At 36.0% G+C, this 25944-nt stretch overlaps 1 protein-coding gene across 5 annotated transcripts in view; it reads left to right on the top strand.

Moving 5' to 3' along the window:
* Nucleotides 1–25944, top strand: part of RIMBP2 (RIMS binding protein 2) — a 115463-nt gene that overhangs the window by 43355 nt on the left and 46164 nt on the right. For 3 of the 5 annotated variants that reach the window (XM_074844245.1, XM_074844244.1, XM_074844246.1), the window contains exons 1-5: nucleotides 3276–3293; nucleotides 8682–8804; nucleotides 15308–15412; nucleotides 18746–18796; nucleotides 24775–24979. In XM_074844245.1, coding sequence (XP_074700346.1) covers nucleotides 15311–15412; nucleotides 18746–18796; nucleotides 24775–24979 — 358 coding nt within the window. In that variant the 5' untranslated portion in view covers nucleotides 3276–3293; nucleotides 8682–8804; nucleotides 15308–15310. Of the gene's footprint in view, nucleotides 1–3203; nucleotides 3294–8681; nucleotides 8805–15307; nucleotides 15413–18745; nucleotides 18797–24774; nucleotides 24980–25944 lie in introns of those variants that run through there. The other 2 variants (XM_074844248.1, XM_074844247.1) reach the window with 1 other exon arrangement.

Below are 25944 nucleotides of genomic sequence, written 5' to 3'. Positions count from 1 at the left end.
GCTCAGAGGGTCTCGCTTGGGGTCACTATTTATAGGGTCCAAGATAAGTGACTTTTGCCACGTACTTTTCTTATTCTGGCCCAGCTTGAGTGATGAAATATTCTGGTGTTTTCCACCAGTTGCACAGGCCAAGAACGTGCAGTTCTGTTACTGTTCTCCCTTAACCACATCCCAGGTACAGGTGTATCAAGCTGTCAGGAGGTGATGGACTGTTATAACCATTCCCAAATAATAGGGACAGCAGGAGCCAGGTTCATCAAAGGGGCTCCTTAACACTCTGGTTCACTGCCATTTGCAGTCCGTGCCTCCATAGATTGGTGTGTGGCCCAGGAGGGGGGTTGGAATCACACCAAGCACTGAGAGGCCCACCAAAGAGTGGGGGGAGGAATTGCACCACCTCAAAGACATAGCCCAATACAGGAAGTTGGCTAAAATTTACAAGACTTTGGTTCAGTTTCTGGCTTTTACCACATGTTATTGCTCTGAGACCTTTGATGAGTCATTTATTCTTTGTTCCTTAATGCATTTTCTGAGAGCAAGCAATCTAAATATTGTAAGTGTACATGCATTTATGTCACTTCTGAACACACTGATGTTATATACAAATATATTCTTACTGCATATATTGCAAGTGGAAATTCTGCACCTGAATTTTAGTTGCTGGGTCTCTATCTGTGTATTTCTTAGGTTAGAAGTGTTCCAGTAATTTCTGCTACTGTTTCAGGTGATTCTTGATCTTTACTGATTTAGTTGGGATGAAGATCATAGGTGGGCTTTATCCTGGCAATTGAGAAAGAGTACTGAGAGAAATTGCCACTATGATGAACAGAGATATATGTGAAAAGGGATAGGTTTGTAACTAAGGACCAATGAAACTGGGATAGTAACCACCCTACTTCTATTCATCCTTGCAAATAACATGATAAAATATATTTTCTTCAGGTAGGACTAACAGCCAGTCCAGTTGCTGTACCATCTCTCATAAACTGTTTTCCATTCTGGAGAGTTTAAGTAGGGTGTGAAAGATGCTGGCCTAGATTGCCTTCAATTATTCCTCCCCTCCTCTCCCCTCCTCCCTGTTTTTGCTTAAATTCCTTTTAATAACGTTATTAAAACCTGGTAACTCATTGTCACTTGTTCCCCATTAAAGTCAGCTGAGCAGACTGATCTCTTAAAGTCAATGTCAAATCTGGCCTGACAAAAGCCTGCAGTTGTAAGGGTTTCAGAGCAGGTAGTGTAGCTTATTTTTACCTTGTAAACTGCAGAATAGACACACAGTGCTCTACAAGTGACTTTCAGCAATTAATAGGACACAGTGATTTATTTGCATATCCAAGGAACTGTTCTGTGCAGTTTGTTCATATTATAAAAATATTTACTGATTTAATTCACACCTTTGAAAATGCAACATAAGCTAAGAATTTCTCATTTTGGCCCTCAGAACTGTCTAGCATCTCACAGAGCCTGACTGCCACTTTAATTGCACCCTGAACAACAGATTTAACAGACTTGAGAATACGTAATTGCTGAGCTCCTTATGTGTGAGATGATAGGTATATCTGCAATCAGAAGACTGAATATTCTGCAGTTTGTCATCTTAGTTTAGTTCTGTGCAGTAGCACTTAATGCTTAGTCAAGAGAACAGCTTCCCACAGATGATGACATGTTCTGATATTGTACAATGATGGTGCTGTAAAATGATTACTTTAGCTGAACTAATTTTCACTATCCTTCATTTATGTTCAAATTTAATGATCAGACTGGCATTCCAGGTGTGGACAGAAATGCAGTATCTTCTGCAGTATTAATTGATATGTTAAAATCACTGTTACTCAGAATGGCCTTTTCTGTGTGAAATGTTTTACAGAACTGACATTTTAATCTTGTTTTCTATAGAAAAAAATAATTCACATGATCATACTTTCAGTTTAGCTGACCCTATAAATTTTGAACCCAGCGGTTAATTCCATCAGATTTGGATGTCACACCTCTTTAGATATTAACTAAGTAGCCATTAGGCAGCAGTCTGTAAGCTTCACTAGTTCTGATCCTCAGTGAATGAAGCTTAAGAAACAATTTAGATAAACAGTTTAAGAATTTTTCTTAAGACCTCAGCAGAATTAGTAGAGAAATCTGCTGATAGTATGGATTTCAATGGTGCAAAATCATAAATTATTTCAAACCACTCAAAAGTGGGCCCAGTTTTGCAAACCTAGGTATAGTTTTTGGCAAATATAACCAACATTTTCAGAAGATAATGTATGATGCACACTGTAAAATGGAAAGATTACAGGTTGCCCAGCATGACCTATTACAATTTTCATAAGGTACTGAATTTAACATTTAATCTCGGACAACTACCTTTGTGAACTTGTGCAAAAAATTTGTCAGAAATATCAGAAGATGCTGCTGTTTTATCCTGAGCTGCATGTATTTTGATTTGTGTGACCTGACAAAGCATTTCCACCCCTCTAGTTTGACCTTTGACTGTATATTTGAGTTTCATACGCTTTTCCTTTTTTCTTCCTTACAGTGCTGTCTAAATAAATAAAAATACATTCCTGAGGCTGTAATTAATACCTTGATCTTTAGGCATACTTACCTTTTGACTTCCAGCTGCATTTCTAACTTGCCTGCCACTGTAGTACGTAGATGCTCTTCCCAGATTCTAAAAATGTTTGTATTAGAATGTGTATATATACATATATTATAAATAGATATGCATTATAAGTAAAATGAAATATGTGAATATAAAAATGTGTACATCAGTATACATTCCAGTTGTTGGCTTTTGCCTCCAAAAAAAAAGACCTAAGTTTGATACTTTTTTTCTGGGAGCCAAGTCTCTTTCTCTTCCCAGCTCTAAGTGAGGCAGCCAGGTTTGAGCTCTTTGTTACATCACAGGGAGATTTTTTATTGTTATTTTTAGAGGCACCAGGCCTGTGTAGTCAGGTCATCTCTCTTTGCTTGCACATCTTTAATCAGATCATCTACTAAAAACATGTGGGTTTACGATAGAGCCGACTGTAATTGCAAGCTAATCTGCTGCTTCTGCACCTTCAGTGCCTTTGGCTTTGTGCCTGATATTACTCTTAATAGTTTGTTAATACCAAATAATGCAAAAACATTGCTTCCTTAAGCACTTAATAGGATGTACTGTAATGGAGATAAGTGGTCTATAACACTCTTTACTTGTGTTTCAGGAAAATGAACTGAAGGATGCTGTGCAAGAAAAGAATCGCCTGAGCCTTCAGTATGCAAGTGTGTCCCACAAAGCACTGCAATATGACCAGGTAACATCGGGAGCACAGATCTCATACATTCATTTGTTGCAGAAATCAGGCTGCAGAGCGGGTAAAAGTGAATTGTATAGTCTTTTTTTCTGATTTGCATGCTTCTACTTGAGAACCTAATATTTTAATTAAAAATGAATTACAAAAATTTATTTTAGGAACAAATGTTACTTTCAAGTGGAAATATAAGACACACTGATAGACTTTAGAGAGTCTTTAGACTTCAGAGTCTAAAGACAATCTTTAGACATCATTCCTTCGATGCATATTTTCATAGTATTCTAAATTGGTATTAGGCTTTGGTAAAAGACTTTTTCAGTGATTTTGATGAGACTTGATTGAAAAATTACCTTCTTTTTCTGAAAAATGCTGGTAGAAATAATTGGTGTCTAGTAGGCTTTTTTCCTACCCTTCCACATTTTTTCTTTTCATTTTTAAATTTCTCAATAAAATGTTGAAAAGCTTTTATCCAGCAGCAAATGTCCAACCCTCTATTTAGCAGTTATTTCCCCTGTAGCATGGCACATGGCATAGTCTCAGCTATTCCACGTCCTGATATAAAAAGTATTTTAATAATAAGCATTTTTCTTCAATTCTTTTTTGTGCCGGAACAGAAAATTTCTCACTACAGTGTGTTTATATCTATGGCAAATACTGCATGGCGTGACTAGCATGGGAGGAGAGGTTGATGTGCCTTACCTCACCAAGTATGCATTCAGTGGAATAAACATCATGAACCAGCCACTTCACAGGGCTACATTTAGCTAAAAATAAAACTCCAATCTGGGATTTCTACAGGGCTTAAGTGAGTTGCTGGGCAACCTCATTCATATCAGAAGAGCTGTAACTCACACAGGCTCTGATGAAAGCCCATCCTCAAAGCTTGCAAAACAGTGGTAGGTGCATGCTTTGGTATCTCTGACGTGCATGTGTCATAGAGTAGCCCAGTGCTTAATTTCCAAACCAAAGGGGGTCTGATTAAATCCATGAGACAATGCGAATTACTAAAATTTAGAGATGGCTATGCATGTACTCTACATTTTGTGTGTAGCACCTGGTATTGAAGCAGACCTGAAATTTCCTGTTGCTGAGGAATTTAAATTGTTTTTATATAAAAAAGACAGTGTAATAATACTTTATGATAGGAAAAAGCCATGTGTATCATAGCATCACTTAATTTTATTCATCCATCTGTCTAGAATTTCTCCTTTCCTAATGTTTTTCTCTTCTCTTTATTGTTTACACATTGCCTTTACTCTTTACTTCACAAGGCACATAAAGTCTTACTTAGGCAGCTTTATATTTTAGCTGACACAGGAATAGCATGCAGCATTAATGCAATGAAGGCTCAGTACATTGGTGATACTAAAAAAGTTAACCCTCTTACTATCAGAAAGTGAAGAATTATGCAGTTAATAATGCTTTACTGTAGGTAACGTTTGTCTCTTACCATAGTGAAGAGCTTGAGGTACATTGAAATAGAGTAAAAGCAATTTAAAATATAAAGGTAAAATGTCAACCTTTGACACATTAGACACTAAGTTAGTAATAAAATTGCCTTTTACTATTACAGTGTCAGAATTTGTCATACTATGGGTGTTTGTTTCTGCAAATATATTAAGACACTGTGAAAGGCACAATGTAACAATTCTGCATGCCTGTGCTACTAATTTAATATCACAGCCTCAGTGGGATCAAAGTCTTGCTTTAAGTGTATGCTCTCACTTTTAGCAATTTTAACAATATGCAATCTTTACAGTATACCCTGAATGTTAACAACTTTGTGTTTTCCTTCTTGCATAACAGGTTTTCTGAGGGAATTACTTGGATTTTTCTGTTTGTTTGGGGTTTTTTTATCATACACAATGAAGTTGAGGATAGATTGTGCAGTTTAGACTACATTTTGTAATTCAGAAGCTGTGAAATTATACAACTTTGGACGAAGAGGTAGGAGCAGAATTCTAGCAGAGTTAAGGCTCAGCCCTGAAGGGGAAAACCTGCCTAAAATAATTTATTCTTTTTCACCCTTGAGAGCTGGCCTGAAAAACAGGCCAACTTTATCCAAGCAAATGGGGCTGGAGGAGTGTTTATGCATTCTGTTATGTAGCACACGTAAAACTACTCTCATTTTTGCACAATGTAGTTGCTGAAATTTGACTCTTGAAGGGAGTAGGTATGAAGCTGCCTACCCTTAATTTCACAAAATAAAGCTAAAATTGTACATAACTTGCATAATTTAGTTTTGGTACTCTGCAAACGAGAAACAAAGTTGCATTCCTGAAGTGGAGTGCTTGTGAAAAGATTTTGTGTCCTTAGGAGTTCTGTGATACTGAGCTCTGACTTGTTTTCCTCATCATCTGAATATATATGGGCTAGTGTTTTTATGTAAAAACAGAGCAGGCATTATACATTCAGAATTTATTTCCACACTAACTGAAATCATACCATTTTCATGGTAGTTTCTGAATAATGTTTTCTGAACAATGTCAGTTGTTCGAGAAATTGGCAAGTCTCTGGAGTCTAGAATTAAGGCAAATGGTGGTTTATAAGGCTGATGGAGCTTTTCCCCAATGAAATAAACTTCTGGTTTGTTTTGGTGTGATGTTTTTTAATAACTAGTTTCTGTTTAAGTGTTCAGGAAGTGGAATATACTTTAGCCATATTCTGGCCTTCATAACTGACTCAAATGAGGATGCATTTATAAGTGTGAAGGCATGGGATGAAAAATAAATTGCTTTGAACAGAGAAACATTACAGATCAAAATGTTCCCTGTTTGTGTCATGAAATTAGAACTGTTTGACAGCACTCTATTTAGGTCAACCGTTTTTGCCACTGGGAACATTGATGTTTTGATGTGCTCTGTGTGTAATTCAGGTTCATGTGTATCCCATATGTTCTTAAACAGCCTGCTTGGAGAGAGCATTAAATTCACATTTAAGAACAAATGTCTAAACAAACAAAAACAAAAGCAAATGATAGACTCATCAAGTTTTATGCTGCCTTATGGGTTATATAAATGTGTATGTCACAGCATTCTATGTGATACACAATCTTCAGAGGGGAAAGTCCTGGCAAGAATGCCCTGTAGAAATATTAGAAGTTATCAGTGTTGCTGGAAGTAACAAGAGTAATTATCAGAAGGTGGTTGGTAGATTTGGTTGTGTTTCTTTCCAAACTGCAAAATGAAAGTATACACAGAAGTTTGTTTGAAAGCTGATCTGCCAAAAGAGACAGTAGAGAAATTATCAAAAACATTTGTGTATTCCTAAACTTTAACTAGTTTAGGTATGCACTTTAAGATCCCAAATGAAAGATCTTGAGATGTAGAAAATATCTACAGTTCTACCTGTCTCCAATTCATCTCTTTCCAAAATGACATCAGCAGCCTGATAGGTACTGTTTGTTCTGATAGCCCCATCACTGCCAGCAGGAAAAACCACACTGAAGAAAAGTGCTGTGCCCACTGCTCCCAAAAATTATTCAGACTATGATCACTACTAAGTTTTAGAAAATTCTTTATAAAGGTAGTCAGTTTGTATCAATTGTTCTAGAGAAAGGGAAAACTAAAGCCTGAGGAAAATAACCTGTTCTTGAAACTTGTTCAAAATATTGTACTTTATTCATCTGCAGAAAATTAACTGAGAATCACAGACAATGACAAATTGCATTGTTGATAGTGATACCTCATTGCTTCCTTTTTCCACTTTGTTATTCTTCAACAGTCTACACTGGCTGATCTGAGCAGTGAAATACAATACGAAGGATGCAGGAAGTTAATAGATTCTGAGAATCCTTTGTTTAATAGTTTCCTTAGTTATAAAGAAATGAGGGAAGAGGAAAAGAAAAATCTGTGCACAAAAAAAAAAAATCCTGAGGTTGACAATAATTGCATCAGTTCTTGTGGAAAACATGATTTGTTCCATTTTCCTCTCTCTTTTTTCTACTCCACTGCACTCTAAAGAGGCCTCTTGCAAAGATGAATACGAGGGCTGGCTGCAACTATTTAGATTGTTTGGTCCATGGCAAAATTTGTAAGTTAACAAACTGGAGCCAGAAGGCAAATAGAAAGGCTGAATCAGTTTCCAAAACATCACTTTAGAAAATGTCCAGGAGATATCCATGTCAGAGATTGCTTAATGCCCTTCGTGTTTAAAAAACCCCCCAAAATTACAGTAATTAAATTGGAAAAAAAAGAACTTGTCACTTCCTTAACTGAAGTCAGAAGGAAACATTGCACCACGATTAAAGCCTGTGCCTTATCCCAATACTTTGTACAGCTTTGCCTTTCCTTAGTCAGTAATCCTGCCAGCATTGTTTATGCTTCCACACTGTGTTGCAGTTAACAAAGGTTCTTCTTGGAACCTTGTTCACTAAAAATATTATGGCTCTTTCTTTTGCTTTCTTACCTTCTATCAAAATTACAGGGAAGTGGAAATAGTATGTGAACATTATGTAGCTTTTTACCCAGATGTTTATTGCTGGTGGGTTTTCATTTTTAATGAAAAAATGCAGGTTTTGATATGTTACAAGCTGTAACAATCTTATTGTTATACGTCAATATAGGACATAAAGTTATAAAATGATCAGAGATAAGAAATCAAATTTTCAGCTGATCTGAATTGAAGAAGAAACTTTTATCTGACAGGATGGAGTAGTTTAATATTGTATTTTCTTATTTTCTATGTGTGTTCATGAAGTAGTCACTATCACTGATGATTCACAAAATCCTGTATAAAAAGACTTAGTCATACTGAAATGGTTAAGCTAGCACCAAGTAAATTAAATAGGAAAACAAACCCAACTTGATGAGTGTCTGATCCTTTAAAAACCTTCTGTATGCAAATATTTTAAGGGAGAGCAGGGGATTTGTTGCACAAGAATACCTATTTTTGAATTGTAGAGACACTGATTTCAAATGTTAGCACAGGCTGATTGTGTATATTGAGTTTATTCTGTGGTCAGTTTACTCTAAAGAATAGTCCATAAAAATGTACATGTGAGTTATATTTCTATATATACATTAGATCTCTGTCTCTTTATATAGCACCCATCTCTGAGATCCAGACAAATTAGGAATTGTTTGATTGTAATTTATTTTGTGCATTATATAGTATATTTATTTAAATTTGCATAACTTATGCCTAACTACAGTTTGGTTGCCAGATTGTAGTCCTTGTCGAAAGAAAATATGTTTCATGCATACACATATGAGACGCACACAATTTCCTCAGTGAACATTCCCTTCCATTTTTTATGCTTCTTTCCTATTTTCTTTGAACTGTTTTTCCTTTTTCCATTTTAACATGCAGGAATGTTTGTGTCAGTTATAGTTTTCCCTTCATTAATTAATTGTTGTTTGGGCAACAATCACATTCTGTTTTTTCTAGGTAAAAGCAGACTATGACCATCTTAGAGAAACCCTTCTCAGAGTGACCAAAGAACGAGATTTGGCTGTAAAGGGAAAACACCAGCTCCAAGCCAAGCTGGAGAACTTAGAGCAGGTCCTAAAGGTATGTATAATGCTGTAAAGTCCAACACTCCAATACCTCTACTGCTTGTTTAATATTCCTGATGTTCATTCAGTGAGTCACAGAAGCAGAAGTGCATTGCAAACTATGGGACTGAATGCCCCTATTAGTTATGATAAAACATATGGAATACAGTAGACTAAGTACCTACAAGGGATCTCAAACTATTGGAGGAGAGACATCTTTAGAGATCTTTATCTGACACTTTATAAGTAATTGGACATAGGTTTTCACTATACAGTTATTGGAGGTAAGTCAAGATGAGAACAAAAGGATGAGAAGTGACCATGCTGATGAAAAATAGGAACAACTACCAAGATACTTTACTTTAAAGAGATATGTCTGCCAGTCTAATATGATGCAAAATGTTATTGTGGCCTTGTGAAACACACTGTTGGTACCAGCACGTATTGCCTGTGCAGAGTGCATCCTATTGTCAGGACAGGATTGCAAAAGCTGCTGTTGTTTTATTAGAGAGGTCTTGTTTAGAAAGAATTATAGTGCCTGGTACATAATCACGTTTCTTTTAACATGCTTCTAGAGAAGCTTGGTACGCTGCTGTCTAGTCATGCTTGTTTTCTAGGTACACAGTTGTTTTCACATCATCAATTTGCTGCATCCTTTTCAACTTAGAAAAATTCAATAATGCATTTTGACTTGTAAGTGTATTCTTCAGTAGAGGTTTCACTATGTAGTTGAAGATGATGTCCTACTTCTGTTTTCCTGGTTATTCTGCATAATGCCATGGGACAAACTGATTCTATGAAATAGTGGAGTTCACCAGGTGAGTCTAACAGAGACAAGATCTAGCTGAGCTGATGAGGTAGAGTAAAATTCAGTTGGAAAATGGAATCAACCAAGAGATTATTACTTACCAGCTAATTCAAGGGGGCAGTAATTTGTATATGTTGAAACAAATTGCAGAAAAAGTACTAGTGGTGGGAAGGAAACAGTGCTTTGCTGGGCAACAGCCAAATTCCCGAAATGTCATTGATTAAATAAAGATGGAAATCAGTAACTTGATAAGCCAAACCTGATAGATGGATCAGGAGTAATGGAGAAAGGTCTGAAAGGTCCATTACAGACAATGGGCTGGTGTCCAATGTGATGAGGTAGAGGGAGCCAGTGGAAGGAAGCATGTGATCTGGTGGAAACACAAACTGGTTTGAATGGGCCACTGTTCCCAGGTTTTCTTAGTTGTAGAAAATATGGAAGTTGTGATGTGGAAAACTGCCACCAGAACATGCCTTGAAGAGGGTTAAGCACTTAAGATTATTAAATAGAAAAAATTGAAACAAAGAAAAACATCATAGAATTACAGCTGTTTTCATCAGTGAAGGAACTGCACTGGTGAGGACTACAGTAAGAATTCTTGAGAAAGAAAACACTTGTAAACACTTGTCTGTAATTCAGACCATTCAAAAAAGTTAAGGATGTGTTTGTCTGATTAGAATGGAGCATTGATCCAGTGCTGAAACTTTTTTGACAGACTGCCAAAGAGCTGCTTATTTTTCATATTCTTAAGCCCAAAGTTTTCCTTTTTCAAACCACTGAAGTGGCTAGTAAAGGAGGAATGGATGTCCTTGAGAGTAGGAGGAGATGGAAATGAAAATAAGTGGTCTGAGATCTGAAATTTCAAGCAAGACTCTTCTTTGCAGAATGTTTTAATAATACTAAGTGGCTTCAGCCAATGCTTGTTATAAGTACAATCACTTATTTAAAATTGGATTTGTTAATGATTTTGACTTGCATCAGACTCACTCTAAAAGGGGAAAATAGTTTTGCTGTTGGCTGCATCAGAAATAGATCTGGGCTTTTGGAGATGACTGTAGTGATGAAAATGGCTACCTCTCTGTCTGAATTTTGAGAAGGACAGATTTCGGTTTTGGCCTGTTGCATTGGTAATACATTGTTGAAACTCTCTCTCAAGCTTTATTTGATGATGAGGAGAAAGTTTTTCAGCTACAGATGGAAATAAAAGGTGGTTATAAGTTATGCTGAGCCTCCAAAATACTGTGGGGTTATCAAAAGTAAGCTGGCTGCTCCATAAACCATCTTATTCCAGCAGCGTCTGGAAACTTGAGCTGTTGAAATCACATATTAGGCAATGCCACGAGGAGATAACTGATATGCGTATTGTTGTGCAGTGAATTATCAATGTCCTATTTACCAGTCAATAGGTAGCACTGATGGACTAAATCTAGAATTATGTGCAAATAAGAAATACATCTACTGGGAAAGGAAAATTAAACTGCTTAATTAAATAGAAGAGTGACACACTGTTATCTGTCTTTAGACCAACACAACTTTCCCCAGGTACAAGTAGGAAGTTTTTCTCTAGCAATGGAAGATAATTTACTTTTCCTGTTATTTCCTTCCTTTTCTTCTGGGGAATACAAAACTGACCATTCCACAGACCTTTATTACTAATTTGCTATTTTACTGTGAGCCGTGTGCTAGTAACTACAGAAAGTAGGATCAACACCTAGAAGCTATTTTAACAGATATGGCTTGCCTGTGCTCTCTATATAATGATTGTGGGATTCCAGCTTGATAGCTGCAGAAATTCACTTCTAGCACATAGTAGAAAGATATGAGGAAAAATGTCTAGAAAAGAAATGAACTGTGAATTCATGGCTCATAAAACAGTTTAGGATTAGACTTTGCTCTAAGTAAATTGGCATTAATTCTCATTTCATCAAATCAAAATACAAATTGTTTTTTTCTTGACTGTTCAGATTTTGGTTTTGCTAGGCTTGTATGGTTTTGAACACTTGAAAGTCCTCTACTGATGGACTGTGTTTTATGTTCTTAAAACAAATTAAAGAATGTACTTTATTCTTTGGCCATACCAAACAATGTTTATTTCTCCACTCTTTAATTAGGTTATCTACTGGCATTTTTCTTAATGATTCCTCCAAATTTCTTCTGTAGAAGAGCTGAATCTGGCTATTTGACTTATTTTGCTTAACTTCTACTGCAATAATACTTCTAAGGGATGTGGGAGAAACATTCTGTATATCTCACTGTTCTGCTTAAGAACTCCCTGACTGAAACAAAAAATTTTCTGGTGGATGTAGAGATCCTGGCTTTTCACGTTCAATAGTTCTCTTTCTTGAGCAGAACCCTTCTGAGCTGGCAGAGTACCTTGAACAGACTTGAAACCCTAAATCTCCTTATGAGCACTAAACCATGCCCAGGCAGATGCAGTTAATTGTGTATTTCATGTGTGTCCTCATATGCTCGGGAAATTAGTAGTTTGAAAAAATGGTTTGCAGCTTTCCAACCATTGGAAAGTTTTGAGAAATATTTAGCCTAGTTTCCCTGTCAAAAGAGAAATTCAGTTTCTCTTTTGAGAAATTGAGGATGTATCAACAAAGCAGAAAAGGGAAGATGAAGAACTGCTGAATTAGCTAACTTCTGAGAATCTTCACAGTGCCTCTCACATAGAGCAGTTCTGATTTTCTGATGTGTTCAGCCAGCTTTTCCCATTCATTCCACTGTAACGGTGCCCACCCATCTGCAAGTGCAGATGACAAGTCTTTGATAAGAGTACTCGGGTGAGAATTAAATTTGCTCCCCATTCAGCATCACGTATGAGATCTGTCTCATAAACAAGGCTTTAGTACTTGAAAGCCATTTGAGTTTGTTCTACCATTAACCAATTGCACATTTTAAAACTGTAAAAGTCACTGCTATAGGAAAGAATGGGTTTCTTTGTTTTGTTTGCAGCTGTAGGTAATACAGTGGCAACCACAGAAATGGCTGGAGCTAGAATGGGCTATGTGTTGTCAAATCCCCCTGCTGCCCATGAGGAAGCTGGAAAAACAGGAACTGTTTGAGCAGGTCCCTTAAGTGCTATTTCAGAAACAGTTTATTCTATACAGCTGTCTAACTCCACAGCTTGAAAGGAAATGCACAATGTCCCCAGTTCATTCTCTGCTGAGTAGCAGGATTCTTACCTTTGATCTGAAAGATACTCTGAAAGGGTTCCTTCTTCACACTTTCTTTGAAGGACATAGCATTATTTGCCAATTGTTTTGAAATATTAAGTCCTTACTGTATTTTTTCTATGCTCTTTTAGAAGTGGATTTGCTTTCTGATATTAGAGTAACACTATTAGGACCTCTAGAAATGGTGCAGAAAGGGAAGTACAGATTTACATGTTTAGAAAGTTCTAACTTGCCTCACATTAAGGACAGCGATAGCAAGGACAAATGGATTGCCACCACTTACACAGACCATGGCAATGGGATCATTGTGGAAGTCACTCCTGAAGGAAGATGCTGAAAGAATTCAGCAGCTCAGAGCTTTCTCCCTGCTGTTCTTCTAGTGATCTCTGCAGTCCTCCTCCACTCCCCTAACCTATTCCCCTCAGGCTCAGAAGAAGAAATGACAGCAGCTGATGTGCAGATAGGAAGCACAGAACAGATTTGCAGACAGAACCGATTTGTGAGCAGAGTGGGAGGGGAGGAATTGCTTCTGGCTTGGGGGAGATTTAATTGCTGTGCCAGGGGAGGGACAGATGCTGGGGTGAAGAGATCCTTGCTGCTTTAAATACTAAGTAGATCATGACAATGCTGAAGTGGCTGAGAGATACTTTTAGGTTAACATAGATGACCAAATGGTCTTTTCTGACCTTAAAATCTGTGAACTGTAGATCATTAAATATGTATTTTAGGAAACAGAGAAATTAAAAGCTGGGGAGAATCACAGATCATGTATCACAATCTGTTTTTTCATTTCATTTTACAGACTCACTGTATGGTCATGGTATTAATTATTTATTGATCTCTGCAGAGGACTAGAAATGTTCTGTAGTAGCTTTTGTAAAAGTAGTAAGAACTTAATGGTATCAAAATATGCTGTACCAAATCTGGTACTAAATCTTGCGAGAGTAAAGTGAGACCTTTGGTTCTTTTCTGATAATTAAAGGTTTTAATTAAAAGTGTGAGAATGATTTAATTGGCTCACCATTTCTTGAGTATAAGAAATGTGCTGATGCTCCATCGGTATTTTACATAAGACTTGATGGAAGCTGCTGAGCTCAGTAAATGTAGCTTCATGCTAGTTTAAATCATCCGTAATACTAGTTAGGAAAATAGGTTATGTTCATTCAGATGAGATGAGAATCAGAACCATTATTTTTCGTCATTATTACATACAGAGAGTAGATGTTACCCATGAACAGATCCATTTAACTTTTGTTACAATATGCACAGTTCAGAAATATCTACAGTCAAAATACTGAATCCTCACAAAACTCCTAGAAAATAAGCCATAGCTAAGAGTCAGAACTGATGAATTGGAAAAATTTTTGATTTTTTTTTTTTGTTTGTCTTTAATCAACACATCAAATGAAAATAAATAAATCCCAAGCAGAGGCCAAATGGAGTATTGGAGACATTTCTGCTTCCTTTGCAAACATGTCCAGATTGAGGGAACTTGTCCTCACTGTGCTGTCCCTCTTTGTTATGAGTAACATGTAGCAGAGAGTAACAGCTCATTAAAGGTTAGCAATATGCTTGATAAAATTTTCTCTTGTACACAATAAGAGATATTTTGGGCTGTTCTTGTCAATTTTAGCCACGCATTTGTGTTTCCAAGTGCTGATTCCTAATAGGTTTGTGTGTAATAACTCATGGTGCTGCAGATAAGACATCATGCCTCTGCTCTGAGAGTATTATGGGAATAATATGTAATTTGGAAAATAAAAATCTTTAATACCAGTTTCACCAGAGAAGAGATCAGAATCTATAAAGAGATTTCTCTTAACTCCCATTTATTAACAGGGTGTTTGAAAGTTATAATGATATTGGGAGAAAAATATTAACCTGTAATGAAAAAGATTTCTATCTGCAAAGGGTATCTTGACATTGTTCAGCTTGTGCTCTTCACAAGAACCTTTTTCATATTGCTTTGAATTGTTAGTAGGAACTGTACTTTAAAAGTTGTTTTTGAGTACTATGTAGTCACTTTTGTCCAAATCCACCTGCGTTCATTCTGCTCTGTCTAATTTGTTATAAATAATAGGCAGAGATAGCAAAGGTAAGCTATTTCTTTTGGGTCATCATTTGCAAAACAAATCACAAACCCATATCCTAGATAAAGAGGCATTTAGGGAATTGTCAAGCTAATTTTTTTCCAAGTTTTAATTCTTCAGCATGATGCCACATATAAATGTGTGCCTGATGGATAAAACGGTTACTGTTCACTTGTGAATCAGAGAGGCCACACTGTTGGCAATGACAGAGTTGTGTATCCTAAAAGAGATTGCTGTCTAAATGCCTGAGTTTAGCATTGGCAGTATGCCTCTAAGTACTGACCGAATTAAAATCCTATCCAGTTTCCCACTTGCCTCTCAGTGATACTAGAGAGCTTTTATGTTGAGATGAACATCTGCATGCCTGGGAATGGCAGCATGTTTGGCTGCAGGTGGAGTGTGTTCAAGTCTCATGATAGTTTTTCTGCTTCCTTTGAAACAGCATATGCGAGAGGCTGCTGAACGGCGGCAACAGCTGGAGTTGGAGCATGAGCAAGCCTTGGCTGTTCTCAACGCCAAACAGCAGGAAATTGAACTCCTGCAGAAGGTAGGGGGAGAAAGGGAAAGTCAGCTTAAATAACAAATTGCAGCGACAGAGCACAGGAATGACACAGATCTCCTGGTTTGAAGGAATTTAAACCACAACCGCCAAACTGGTTCATGTTCTGGATTGTTCTGCATGAATGCTGATGCAATTGTAACAAGTGGATGTTTACTGGATGACTGTGCTAATTGATTTATAAATGTTTATACCAGTGAAGATTAACCTGACCATTATATGTAAGTTCTTGTATTTCCCAAGGGAGAAAACCAATACAAATATATATATTTCCTTTGTATTTCCATTGCTTCCCTCTATATTGGGCTCAGGAATATCTGTGCATTCCTTAAATGTCAGGAAGGAATCCAGTCTTAATTTCATGATAATCAAAATATGGGGAATCCACCATTTCCTTGTCAGTTTGCTGGAACAGTTAATCATTCTGACATATTAATGTTTTGTTAGGATTTATTTGGCTTCCTCTTCCAGACACTGGCAATTCTTACTACCTTTCTTCACTAAATTAGATTAAAGTAAGCCCTTGTCAAGGTATTTATACATCACAATTGATCTTTTTCATAAACTAAACAGTTGTTTAAGTACCTCATTTCCAGGCTCATTCTCTAAATCACAAATCACTTCAAGACATTTTTTTTTTTTCACACTGCAACTTCTCAGCATTCATTATAATATAAAAAACATGACATTGAGTTTCAATCTTACCAAAGTCATGTAAAGCTGCTATTGTCTCAGTACTAATGTTGATTTTTCCAATTGCTTGACTAGATCAAAACACAGAAATAATAATGCTAATGATAATTTGGTAGAGAATTGGCATGGAGGGACATTCACAGCAGAATAAAAAGATGTATCTAATACAGTTTGCTTGAAATAGAAAGCTTCACTTGACCAAATGAAATCTTCCAGTTAATTTTCTTTTAGCCTTTCATAATTAATCTATTTAGGCATATTTCAAAATGCCATTTCTAGTTATATTTAGCTGTTATTATTTGAACTTCCACATAAATTTTGGACTTAAATTTCTTGGCAAAGCAAAGGAATCAAAGAAAAGTACAGCTTTTCTTCTTGCTAATTTTTTTTACATTCTTCTAATAAATCCGCATTGCATGGGTCTTTGTGTTACAGATTGGCAACAGGAGATAAATTTCTGTAATACTGTTTTCTCCACTAATTTTTGCTAAGCTGTAGCAAAAAAAAGCTGTAGCTTTTGTAATGCTATAGAATAAGAATGAAGACCAGATTAGTACACTGGATGGGTAGAAGAGGGAAAGTATTGAAAACATTGAAAAATTTTGGGAGGATGTCTGTATTGTGCACTGTTCTACCTTGTAGAGAGATAGCCAAGCTACCTCTGGGCATGGTAGTAAAGATGAGTGCAGACTAGTTTGTCCTTTTTTAGCCTGTAGGCTGCTGGTATCCAACACACCTTTTCAACATTATAATGCAGTCTATATTTTCAGAAAAATAATTTAAATACATCTGTTACCTAAGTAACTATAATACTTTGCTTCCGTCATTAAACAGGAATTGCTGGCTCACGTTTCATCCAGAGCTCACCTCTCACTGTACCTAGTACATGTGTGTTAAATTTTTTCTTCCTTTTTCTTTAATTGGAGTAATCTAATTAGTTGGAAAAGTACCGTGAAATAAAAGTAGTAACTCCAGGCAGTAACAGGATGACATTTCACAGCATATCTTGTTACTGTCATAAAGTTGCTGATGAACTACAGAAATGCGCACTTCAAAACAAAGCAAGTTATTGGCACAGCCTGATGCATTTGCTGTCACATTTTGATATTATAAATAAAAATTCATTGTCTTTTTAATATATGTACAGACTGATCAGATTTTCAGCCTAAAAGGAAGAATATAATATTGTTCATCAAGGTTTTGTGTTGATAGGGAATCAGATGGTCTTTTCCTCCAAGAAAGCCTAAATACAAGACAGTTCGATGTAAAAGAGAGATAGCTATTGTTGCAGGTTTTCTAATCATTTATCAAAAACTCATATTCTGGGTAGATTTTATTAAACTTGTAATGATGGATAACATAAGCCTTTCTATTACCTGTCATCATGTGTTTGGTAATGCTCATGGAGCCAGTATTTTATCAGGTCCTAGCAATAAGACTTACTACTGTAGTACAGGAAGAGATATGACTGTACTGGCAGGACTGAAGAAGGCTTTATTACCATGCACAACAGAGAAGTATAGTTTGGGTGTATTGTTTTAGTTATGTCTTTATGGCCTCACCCAGCTTCCATTGAAACCAATACGGAGCAGGATAGCCCTCACAGATGAGGAAAATGAAGTTAGCATAGCTGTGTCAGTGTCCATCATGGGAGTATCTGGCCCATTAAATCAGAAAGTCTGTGTGTCATTGCCCTCTGCTAAACTAGAGGGTTTTAAGACTTTTCTCTGATGGAAAATCTATAGAACATGATTTTTGGGTTACAATGATAAGGAGTTAAGAGTCAAAGATATTGCATCACATGGCTATCCAATGGTTAATAAAAAGATTTGCTTATCATGGGCAAGCTTCAATAAAGAAGATAGTGAAAACTTAAATGGAAATAAAGTGAGGATAACTCAAAGTTACTGAGTGATTTTTTTAAGATTTAGAATTTTCCTGTCTAAAATTTGATAACTGAACTTCTGAGCTACATAAACTACACTTTTCTGTTCTTATTGATCCTCTCTTTTCTTCTTTGACTCAATTGATTGGACCCTAAACATTGCACTCCTGTTTACAGACTACCTTTCTTGTAGTGTTTTGCCTTGAAGTGTTTTGTGAGCTCTTTGCTTAGAAGATAAATATTGTTATGCATGTAAAGAATGAGCTTAATTTTTGTGTTTCTTTCTTGTAGCTGGTATGGTAGGTCTCTACACTATGAACCTCCTGCAATGTAGAATAACAAGCTCATTTTTCAGTTTTAACTTAGAGGGTTTCAGAGATACTTCTGATGTGCTCTTGCAGTGTGTTGAGCATGCTTGTCTTGGTCCAACAAAATACCAATGCTATTAAGCTTCACTAAGATTCAGTCTCCTAAAAATAAGCAGCTATTTCAGTGGCTTGGAACCAAAGCACTGTAGTAATATTGGCGGAGCCATCCCTTCGAGACTGTAATTGGCTTTGGATTTGAGGATACAGTATGCTACTTTATGTGGTTAGAGCATATTATATGTGGCATGACTAATTACTTTATCTTTTACTTTTTTTTTTGCTCTCTCTCTCTCTCCCTCTCTCCTGCTCCCCCCCCCCCCCCCCCCCCCCCCCGCCCCTTTCTCTCTTTCTCTCTTTCTTTCTTATAAAAACAAGGCTCAGGTTGAAGCTAAGAAGGAACATGAAGGAGCAGTTCAGTTACTAGAGGTAAGAAGATATCCTTTGTGTTACCTTTGCTTGTGGAGGTTCCATTCTGAATGTGATAACTTTACAGTATCATTGCTTTTGAAAGTTTCAAGTATGTAGGCAAATAGAGGTTTTTTTCTCTTTTAGTGTAATTGCATCCTTTAAAGATTATAATTCAGTTAGGAGTGCATTAAGCTTGTCTGTTGGAAGTGATGTGTGTACCTCTGTTTTTCTTTGTATAGAATGGAAATTTTGGTACCATTTTTTGTAAAATACTATCAGATATATAAAAAGGAAGTGATTACTTGTGAGAATTATCATTTAGGCTGGAAATAGAGCTTTAAATGCTAGTAAATTACCTAAGGTTCCTAATTAAATACTGTCTAGTAAACATAAAGCCACATGCTAAAGAGCCAAAATTTTTAAACCTACTGTAAGCACTTGGATACTTTGAAAAACCTTCAAAGGGTGTGGTAGAGAGAGAACACTTCATTCTTTTTATTGGAAAATTAGATCTTTTCAAGGTAGTCTGAACTGGGCATTTGAAAATCAAGGGCACCAGAAACATATTCAAATTTTTAATTAGAAACACGGAATAATTCTGTTTGGAAGGGACCTCTGGCTATCTGGTCCAACTCCCTCCTCAAAGAAAGGCCCTCTTTAAAATTACTGTAGGGTGCTAAAGGCTTTGCCCAGTCTATTTTTAAATATCTCTGGGAATGGAGCTATGACAACCTCCGTGGGCAGCCTCTTTCAGTCTTTGAAGACTTCCATTATGAAGAATATTATTTTTGTATCCTGTTAGAATTTTCCTCTGGATGTCCATGTCCATTGTCTCTAATCCTACTGCTGTTTTATCACCAGCTGTGACCTTTCTTAGTTTTTCCCAACTATGCTGCAATATGTTTTTAGAATTTGCCATTGGATTTAGTAAGTAAACACTGTTAAATAAATTAAGTTCTGAGAGATGATTTAGATGGTCTGATTTACTAACTTTTAAAGCACTAAATGTCTGCACACACTGACGTCATCCATTAAGGTAACACCATCTATAAAGATATGTTAAAAAATCTTAGTATTTTCATTAACAATTGCTCATAGCACTTATGACCTTGGCACAGGGCATTACCTGTAAATGCATTAGTAGGTGTGTTTATGGACTTTGAATCACATTTCAAGCCTTCCTTCAAGTCATTCGTCTGAAAGAAAAAAAAAAATCTAGTAATTTAGTCTCCTGTGCCTAAGGATACAGAATTGCTTGTGTCTTGTGTAGAAGTGACAGGAAGAATAGGAGCAAATTCTTATCCCCATTCAAAAGCCATGAGCTTTGATGTCAATTTTAGTTGGAATAGGGCAAGGTTTGCAAAACCTCTTTGTCTTAGGCTGGAGTGAAATTTTTAGAGATTTTAAACTGAGACTCTTACAATAATGGGACCTTTATAATGCATACATACAGTTATGGTTAAATTACATATGAAAACAAAAAAAAATCAAAGGAGAATTGAAATAAATTAATACACTCTAATATCTGCCTGGTGCTGACAAAACCTCTTATTCACTTTGCTGTCTGCTGTTTAGAAATGGAGGCTGACCCACAGTGTTGTGCAAGATAGGACAAATGACAACAACATGTAGCAGAAATTAGAACTCCTGTAAGAAGGTTCCTAAAGCAAGCAATTCAGTTTTTCAAAACTAGGCTCAACAGATTCTTTAAGTTCCAGTCATATCGTTTGATGTACTTGGATAAGGTAAAGTGTCAGAAAATATAGACGCACAAGTAAATAGCACACTAACTGCATCCAGATTTCCTTTTCCTCTTTTTTGTTCTTCACTTTTTCATGCAAAATAGGTTTTTGCTGATAATTACCAACTGAGATTCTCTGCTTGAGGAAAAGAAAAGGCATTAAATAGTAATTAAGTCTTAATGTAACATACATATCATAAAGAACACACAATACTATAGATTGATTATAGGAAGTTCATTGTCAATATTTCATTCAGAAAAGTGTTTTTAGCAGAAGGTAATTTCTAGTCTTCTTACCTTCTCACAGTAGTTCTGTCTGTGCACTTACTGGTCATGCATTGATGAAAGGTGGTTTTTCTGGTGCACTGATCGTCTTTAAAAAGACATTTAAAAACTTGTTTATTTGTATCTATAAAAGTTATAATATTCCCACAGAAAGTGTTTTACTCATGGGCTTTCATTATCATCATATATATTAAGTTTGTTTTGCCTGTAAGAATATAAGATTAAATTATTATTTAATGCCTGGTGGAAAGTATATGATGCAGGAAAAAATAAATAGAAATAAAGCAGGCAAGTGATTATTTACCACCCTCAAGCTAATCAGAATTCCTATTTAGCTTATTTGTCTGCAACCTCTGATTTGCATAACCCCATCAAGTTTTCCTGAGCTTTTGCTTTTTATTCCCATAAACCTATTAATTTTTAGCATTTTATTTAATCTGCCATTTGCAATTTAAGATCAGCAGTGGTATTGATTTCTGAAGAGTTCTATAGTGTGGATTGCATTACTGCATGTTTTTACATGTGTTAACTGTTCTAATATATTTTGCTTTGAAATGTAAAAAAGTGTTCAAGACTGTTTTATTTCTTTGTTTATTCCACATCTCTTTGTTTACTGTGTCTTGTTTGGAATTTATTGCTTTGCACTTCATCCAGAACACCTTGGACAGCATGCAGGTATTTTAGGGCATAAATTCTCCTTTCCCTGTCCTGAATCCTGCACTTTTCCCTTTAAAATGAGTACGATAGTCCTGCCTAACCTTGCATGGGATGCGTGCTAGAACCATTGTTATGCAAGCATGCTTGGTATTTATTGGCCTAATACCAAATCACCAAAATCAGATATTTTTTTTTTCTACAAGAGATTAATCTTCAAATATAGCATGATTTAATGAGAACTCTGATACAGGTTTTGAAAGTTTATTTCTTATGAGCATGCCCAGTAAGAATGGTTTGGTAGTTTATTCAAGATTGTAGCTTTCTGACTGTGTGGATTTTGTCTGAATTCAGATTGTTTCTTTGTTAATACAGAGATAATGTTATGTGATCTTATCACCTGAGGTTCATTTATTGAGCCACCTACCAAAAGCCGTTGCTGCTACGTAAACAGTTTAACTATGAAATGATATCTCTGTAGCAGAGTATTTGAGATAATTACTAGTCTGAATTCAAGCCTGTCCACCTGGAAAGTTGCTCATCATTTTATCTGTCTTGTGTGAACAGTATCTGTCTTTTAATGGATGAACTCTGCTTCATTTTCCATTTAAGAAGCTGTTCAAGTTTTAGAAATAGCACTTTGTATTGTATGAGAAACTTGGCAAGTCCTAAGTGACATATATTCAATATGGTCTGCAGTAGAGAATGTCTTTTCATACAACCACTGCTATAGGCAGATCCAGTTTTAGGGAGATCTGATAGACTTGGTGCTTTTGTGCCATTGATATTAGGATGGGCAGAACCATGATACAGAATAAAAATTCAGTACTTCTGAAAGTATAAACACATGCATTGCTCTGCAGTGACATACATGAATACATCGATTTTCTGCAGTGAGGTGAGTCTGGCTGGCTAACAACGAACCAAGCACCTGCCTGACGTCAAGAAATAAAAATGGATATGGGAATGCCTTCTGTTAGTACTATTGTGGATCTTATGGCAATTTTTTCTTTATATAGTATCAGCTTTGTGCTCATTTCTAACTCACAACCTTGATTAAAAAAAGTAGTAAAGACATTTTTCTTCCAGGCTTCATACTGTCATGAGAGAACAAGAAGATTCTAGATACTCAAAATAAAAGTCAAAGAAGGCATATACTGAAATGCAATTAAGTTTCAAACTAATAAATAATAAGACATTAATATTTTTTCAAAAATATTTTTAAGACAGCTTTAGCATCTTGCTAGGGTCTGGATTGTGATGGTTTTATTTTTTATTTTATGCTAGAGTTTCCATCACTGCATGTAGAAAGGTCAGTATGTATTCTTAGAGAGTTGAATAGCTCATCCTTAAACTTTCCATTGGAAAGAGGGGATCTAAAACCCCAAACTATTTTACTGCTTTGTTCCTTTAATGGCCTTTTAAAATTGTACATAAGTTGCCTTATTCAGGCAGCAAATTAACAAGTAGCAAAGACTCAAATTTCAGTTGCTCAAAACAACAGTGAAATGATGAAAGACACAAAACAAAAATCAAAGCATTTAATGTTTATGTAAAACTCCCACAATGTCTCTGTAGCTTATTGTTTTCTGTTTGATAATCAGTCAGATACCCTGAGACTTCTTTAGCAGAACTAAATTAATTTGTGTTTAATGAATACAAAGAAATTATATCCTCAAAATTCACTGTAGCTTTAAGAATGTGTTTGTTACAAAAAAAGGAACAATCAGTACCACCTTCTGTAATAGGAAATTTTTTATGGTGTTCTGGGGACTGTAAGTGTTTTGTTTGTCTTTAGGTGTGCTAAGATCTTTGTATAGATGGTATGTAATATATGTCGTTTTCTTGATATGTGCATTTTTTCTTATATGAGCTGAGAACATTTTTCTCTTCCAAGAAAAAGAAACCTTTAGTACAGTTAAATGAATATAATTGATATCCAGACTTCTTTTGTTAGTACAGTTGTTTAACTAGGCATATACTGTAAACGGGTTTTTAATGAAGAAAAATAATGTTTGTTCATCATAAAGCATCAGATTAGGATATAATGCGTTTGCTTTTCATGTAAGGAGCTTATTACTGCCTCTGTTGAGCTACTTTTACTTGCAGCGTTTGGGTCACAGCACATAAGACAAAAATGGTCTCAAATGACACTCTGGCATATTTCCAGCCCCTACATGAAAATCAGACCTCACTAATGAAATTATCAGGAGCTTGGCTGATTCTTCAGTCTTTGCAACAGGTGTTTATATGCTCTTTCGTAACTCTCTGGGTACTCTAGATGTGTGTTTTTTCTCTTCAGGAATATCTGATAGTGTGTGCAAACAGATATACAGACTGTATAAATGCACATTGAAATTTAAATGCATTATATTGAAAACATTATTGTATCCTTAATTTAGCTGGTACAGTGAACGTGCAGGTTTTGGATGAAAGGGTTTTTTCATGATTTAGTGTCTTCACTACTCTTATATATGTTTTGAGTAAAAGTTGTAGAAGAAGTCATGAATTCCCATGCCTTTTGTTATTCCTTTCAGCCAGGGAATCTTTCCTTTCCATCACCTCATCCATTTTTTCACATCAGGAATTCATAAACTGTACGTAGGCAAGTTTCCCAAGTCAGCACAGAAGCTTATCTTTTAAGTTCTGTTTTGTTAAAGACTGATGCCTCAAAATGAAAACAAAAATGTTTGCCAACAATGACATTTTGGTGCTTTGCACAAGCTTACAATCTTCTCTTGGCTGGTGTCTGGATTACTTCTGTGTGGTTTGGCATCTATAGTGAGGAGCATTATTTTTGAAAGGGAATTCAGCCAGTAGCTAGGCCCACATTCTGCATGAACCACTGTGGGGGTTTTGTTGTTGTTGTTGTATTTTAATACATAAATGCTAATCTAGCAATTCAGGAGGCTTCAACTTAATAGCAGAGGATGGGCAAACCTCAGAAATATATCAGTTTTAGTAAAAGTTGGATAAGCACACAAAAGTGAAATTCAGATATGTGTAGAAGAAGAGCTGTAGGATCTGTTTGCAGGTGTTCTTGGCAGTGACTTTTTTAGTGCTGCCAAAAAGTATGATGAGGAATTTCCCCTTTGGAAACTGGGGATGAAAGGAGTACTTACCTCAATATTACAGGGCTACTAAAAGGTTTCATTCTAAATATGGGTGAGAATTTAGGGGGAGAAAAGTGTTATTGTGACATGTTTATCCCAAAGAGTTTGCCTATCCTGGCTTCCTGGTACTTTAGAAAAATCTGATGCAGTCACAGTTTGCTCTGATCTCAGTCGAATGTCTGTGTTATGTTTTGCTTGTGTAGGCCAAGGTCCGAGAGCTAGAGGAGAAATGCCGGACACAGAGCGAACAATTTAACCTCTTGTCCAGAGAACTAGAGAAGTTTCGACAGCAAGCAGGGAAGATTGATCTCCTGAGCAGTAACTCAGTGGCATCCTCAGATATCCCTGGTTCTCCTGGTAAATCTCTATCCCAGTTAATGAATGGAATAGCCACTTCTATAGGCAAAGGTAAGGACCAGCATTTTATTTGTAGGTATCTTTTCTGCCCTCTAGGTTTTAAGATGCAACTCAATGATGTAAATAGAGTTTGACTGTACAAATGGAGGATAGAATTCACTCCTGTTCCTGCTTTGTGACTTGTTTAAATTTCAGACTATCTCTTAAACCTTCACTGAGATTATTCCAGTTTTATTCAGACACTGCTGTGAGCAGAATTCTCTCTAATTGTTGTTGGGTGTAGTGATGAGAAACCCGTGCAGTGTTAAAATTGATGTATTCCTTGTGTAAATACCTACTTCTGTTGGAAGAAGAAAGACTGTCTGCATATACAGGCTTTGTTGTAAAACCTTCACTGTTTCAGGGACAGGAACAGGTCTGCTATCTTGTTGAAGTAGCAGTTATGGGGAAAGAAAGCAGAGACCCACACACTGCATTAGCTATTATATAAAAGAAATTTGTAAATAGAGCTGGGTAGAAAATGGGAAAACTGAACAGAATATTTTGACAAACATGAAAATGTTTTTCGTTTAGTTGCATTTGTTCAACAGAAAATATGCACAAAATTTTTTTTTGTAAAAACTTTTAAGACATGAAAAAAAATGGAAGCAAACACTGTCTACAAAAATACAAATTCTGTCACAAAGTGATTTTGGTTGGAAAGGAGTTTCATGGGATATATTTTAAAAGAACTGAATACAGGTAATACATACAGTTGCTTACTAAACTGTGCAAAGGTGTGTTTAAAGTTTTAACTGTGTTTAAAATAGTATTTGAACATGTAACTACCAGGTGTTTTACAAACAGAAGTCACAACAAAAATATTGTTGATTTGAGGTTTAAAAGAAATGGAGACTATAAAGTTAAAAAAACAAGTTACATCTGTATTGGTGTTCTTGCACTTATAGAGCCTAATATCTTCAACACAGTATGTGTTTTTCCAAGATCTGGGTTGAACTTCTGCCAGGTTATCTCCT

Source organism: Strix aluco, chromosome 18 (assembly GCF_031877795.1).
Source record: "Strix aluco isolate bStrAlu1 chromosome 18, bStrAlu1.hap1, whole genome shotgun sequence".
Lineage (NCBI taxonomy): Eukaryota > Metazoa > Chordata > Aves > Strigiformes > Strigidae > Strix > Strix aluco.
The sequence above is the reverse complement of the archived record's forward strand: the minus strand, read 5'-3'. Positions and strand labels throughout refer to the sequence as shown.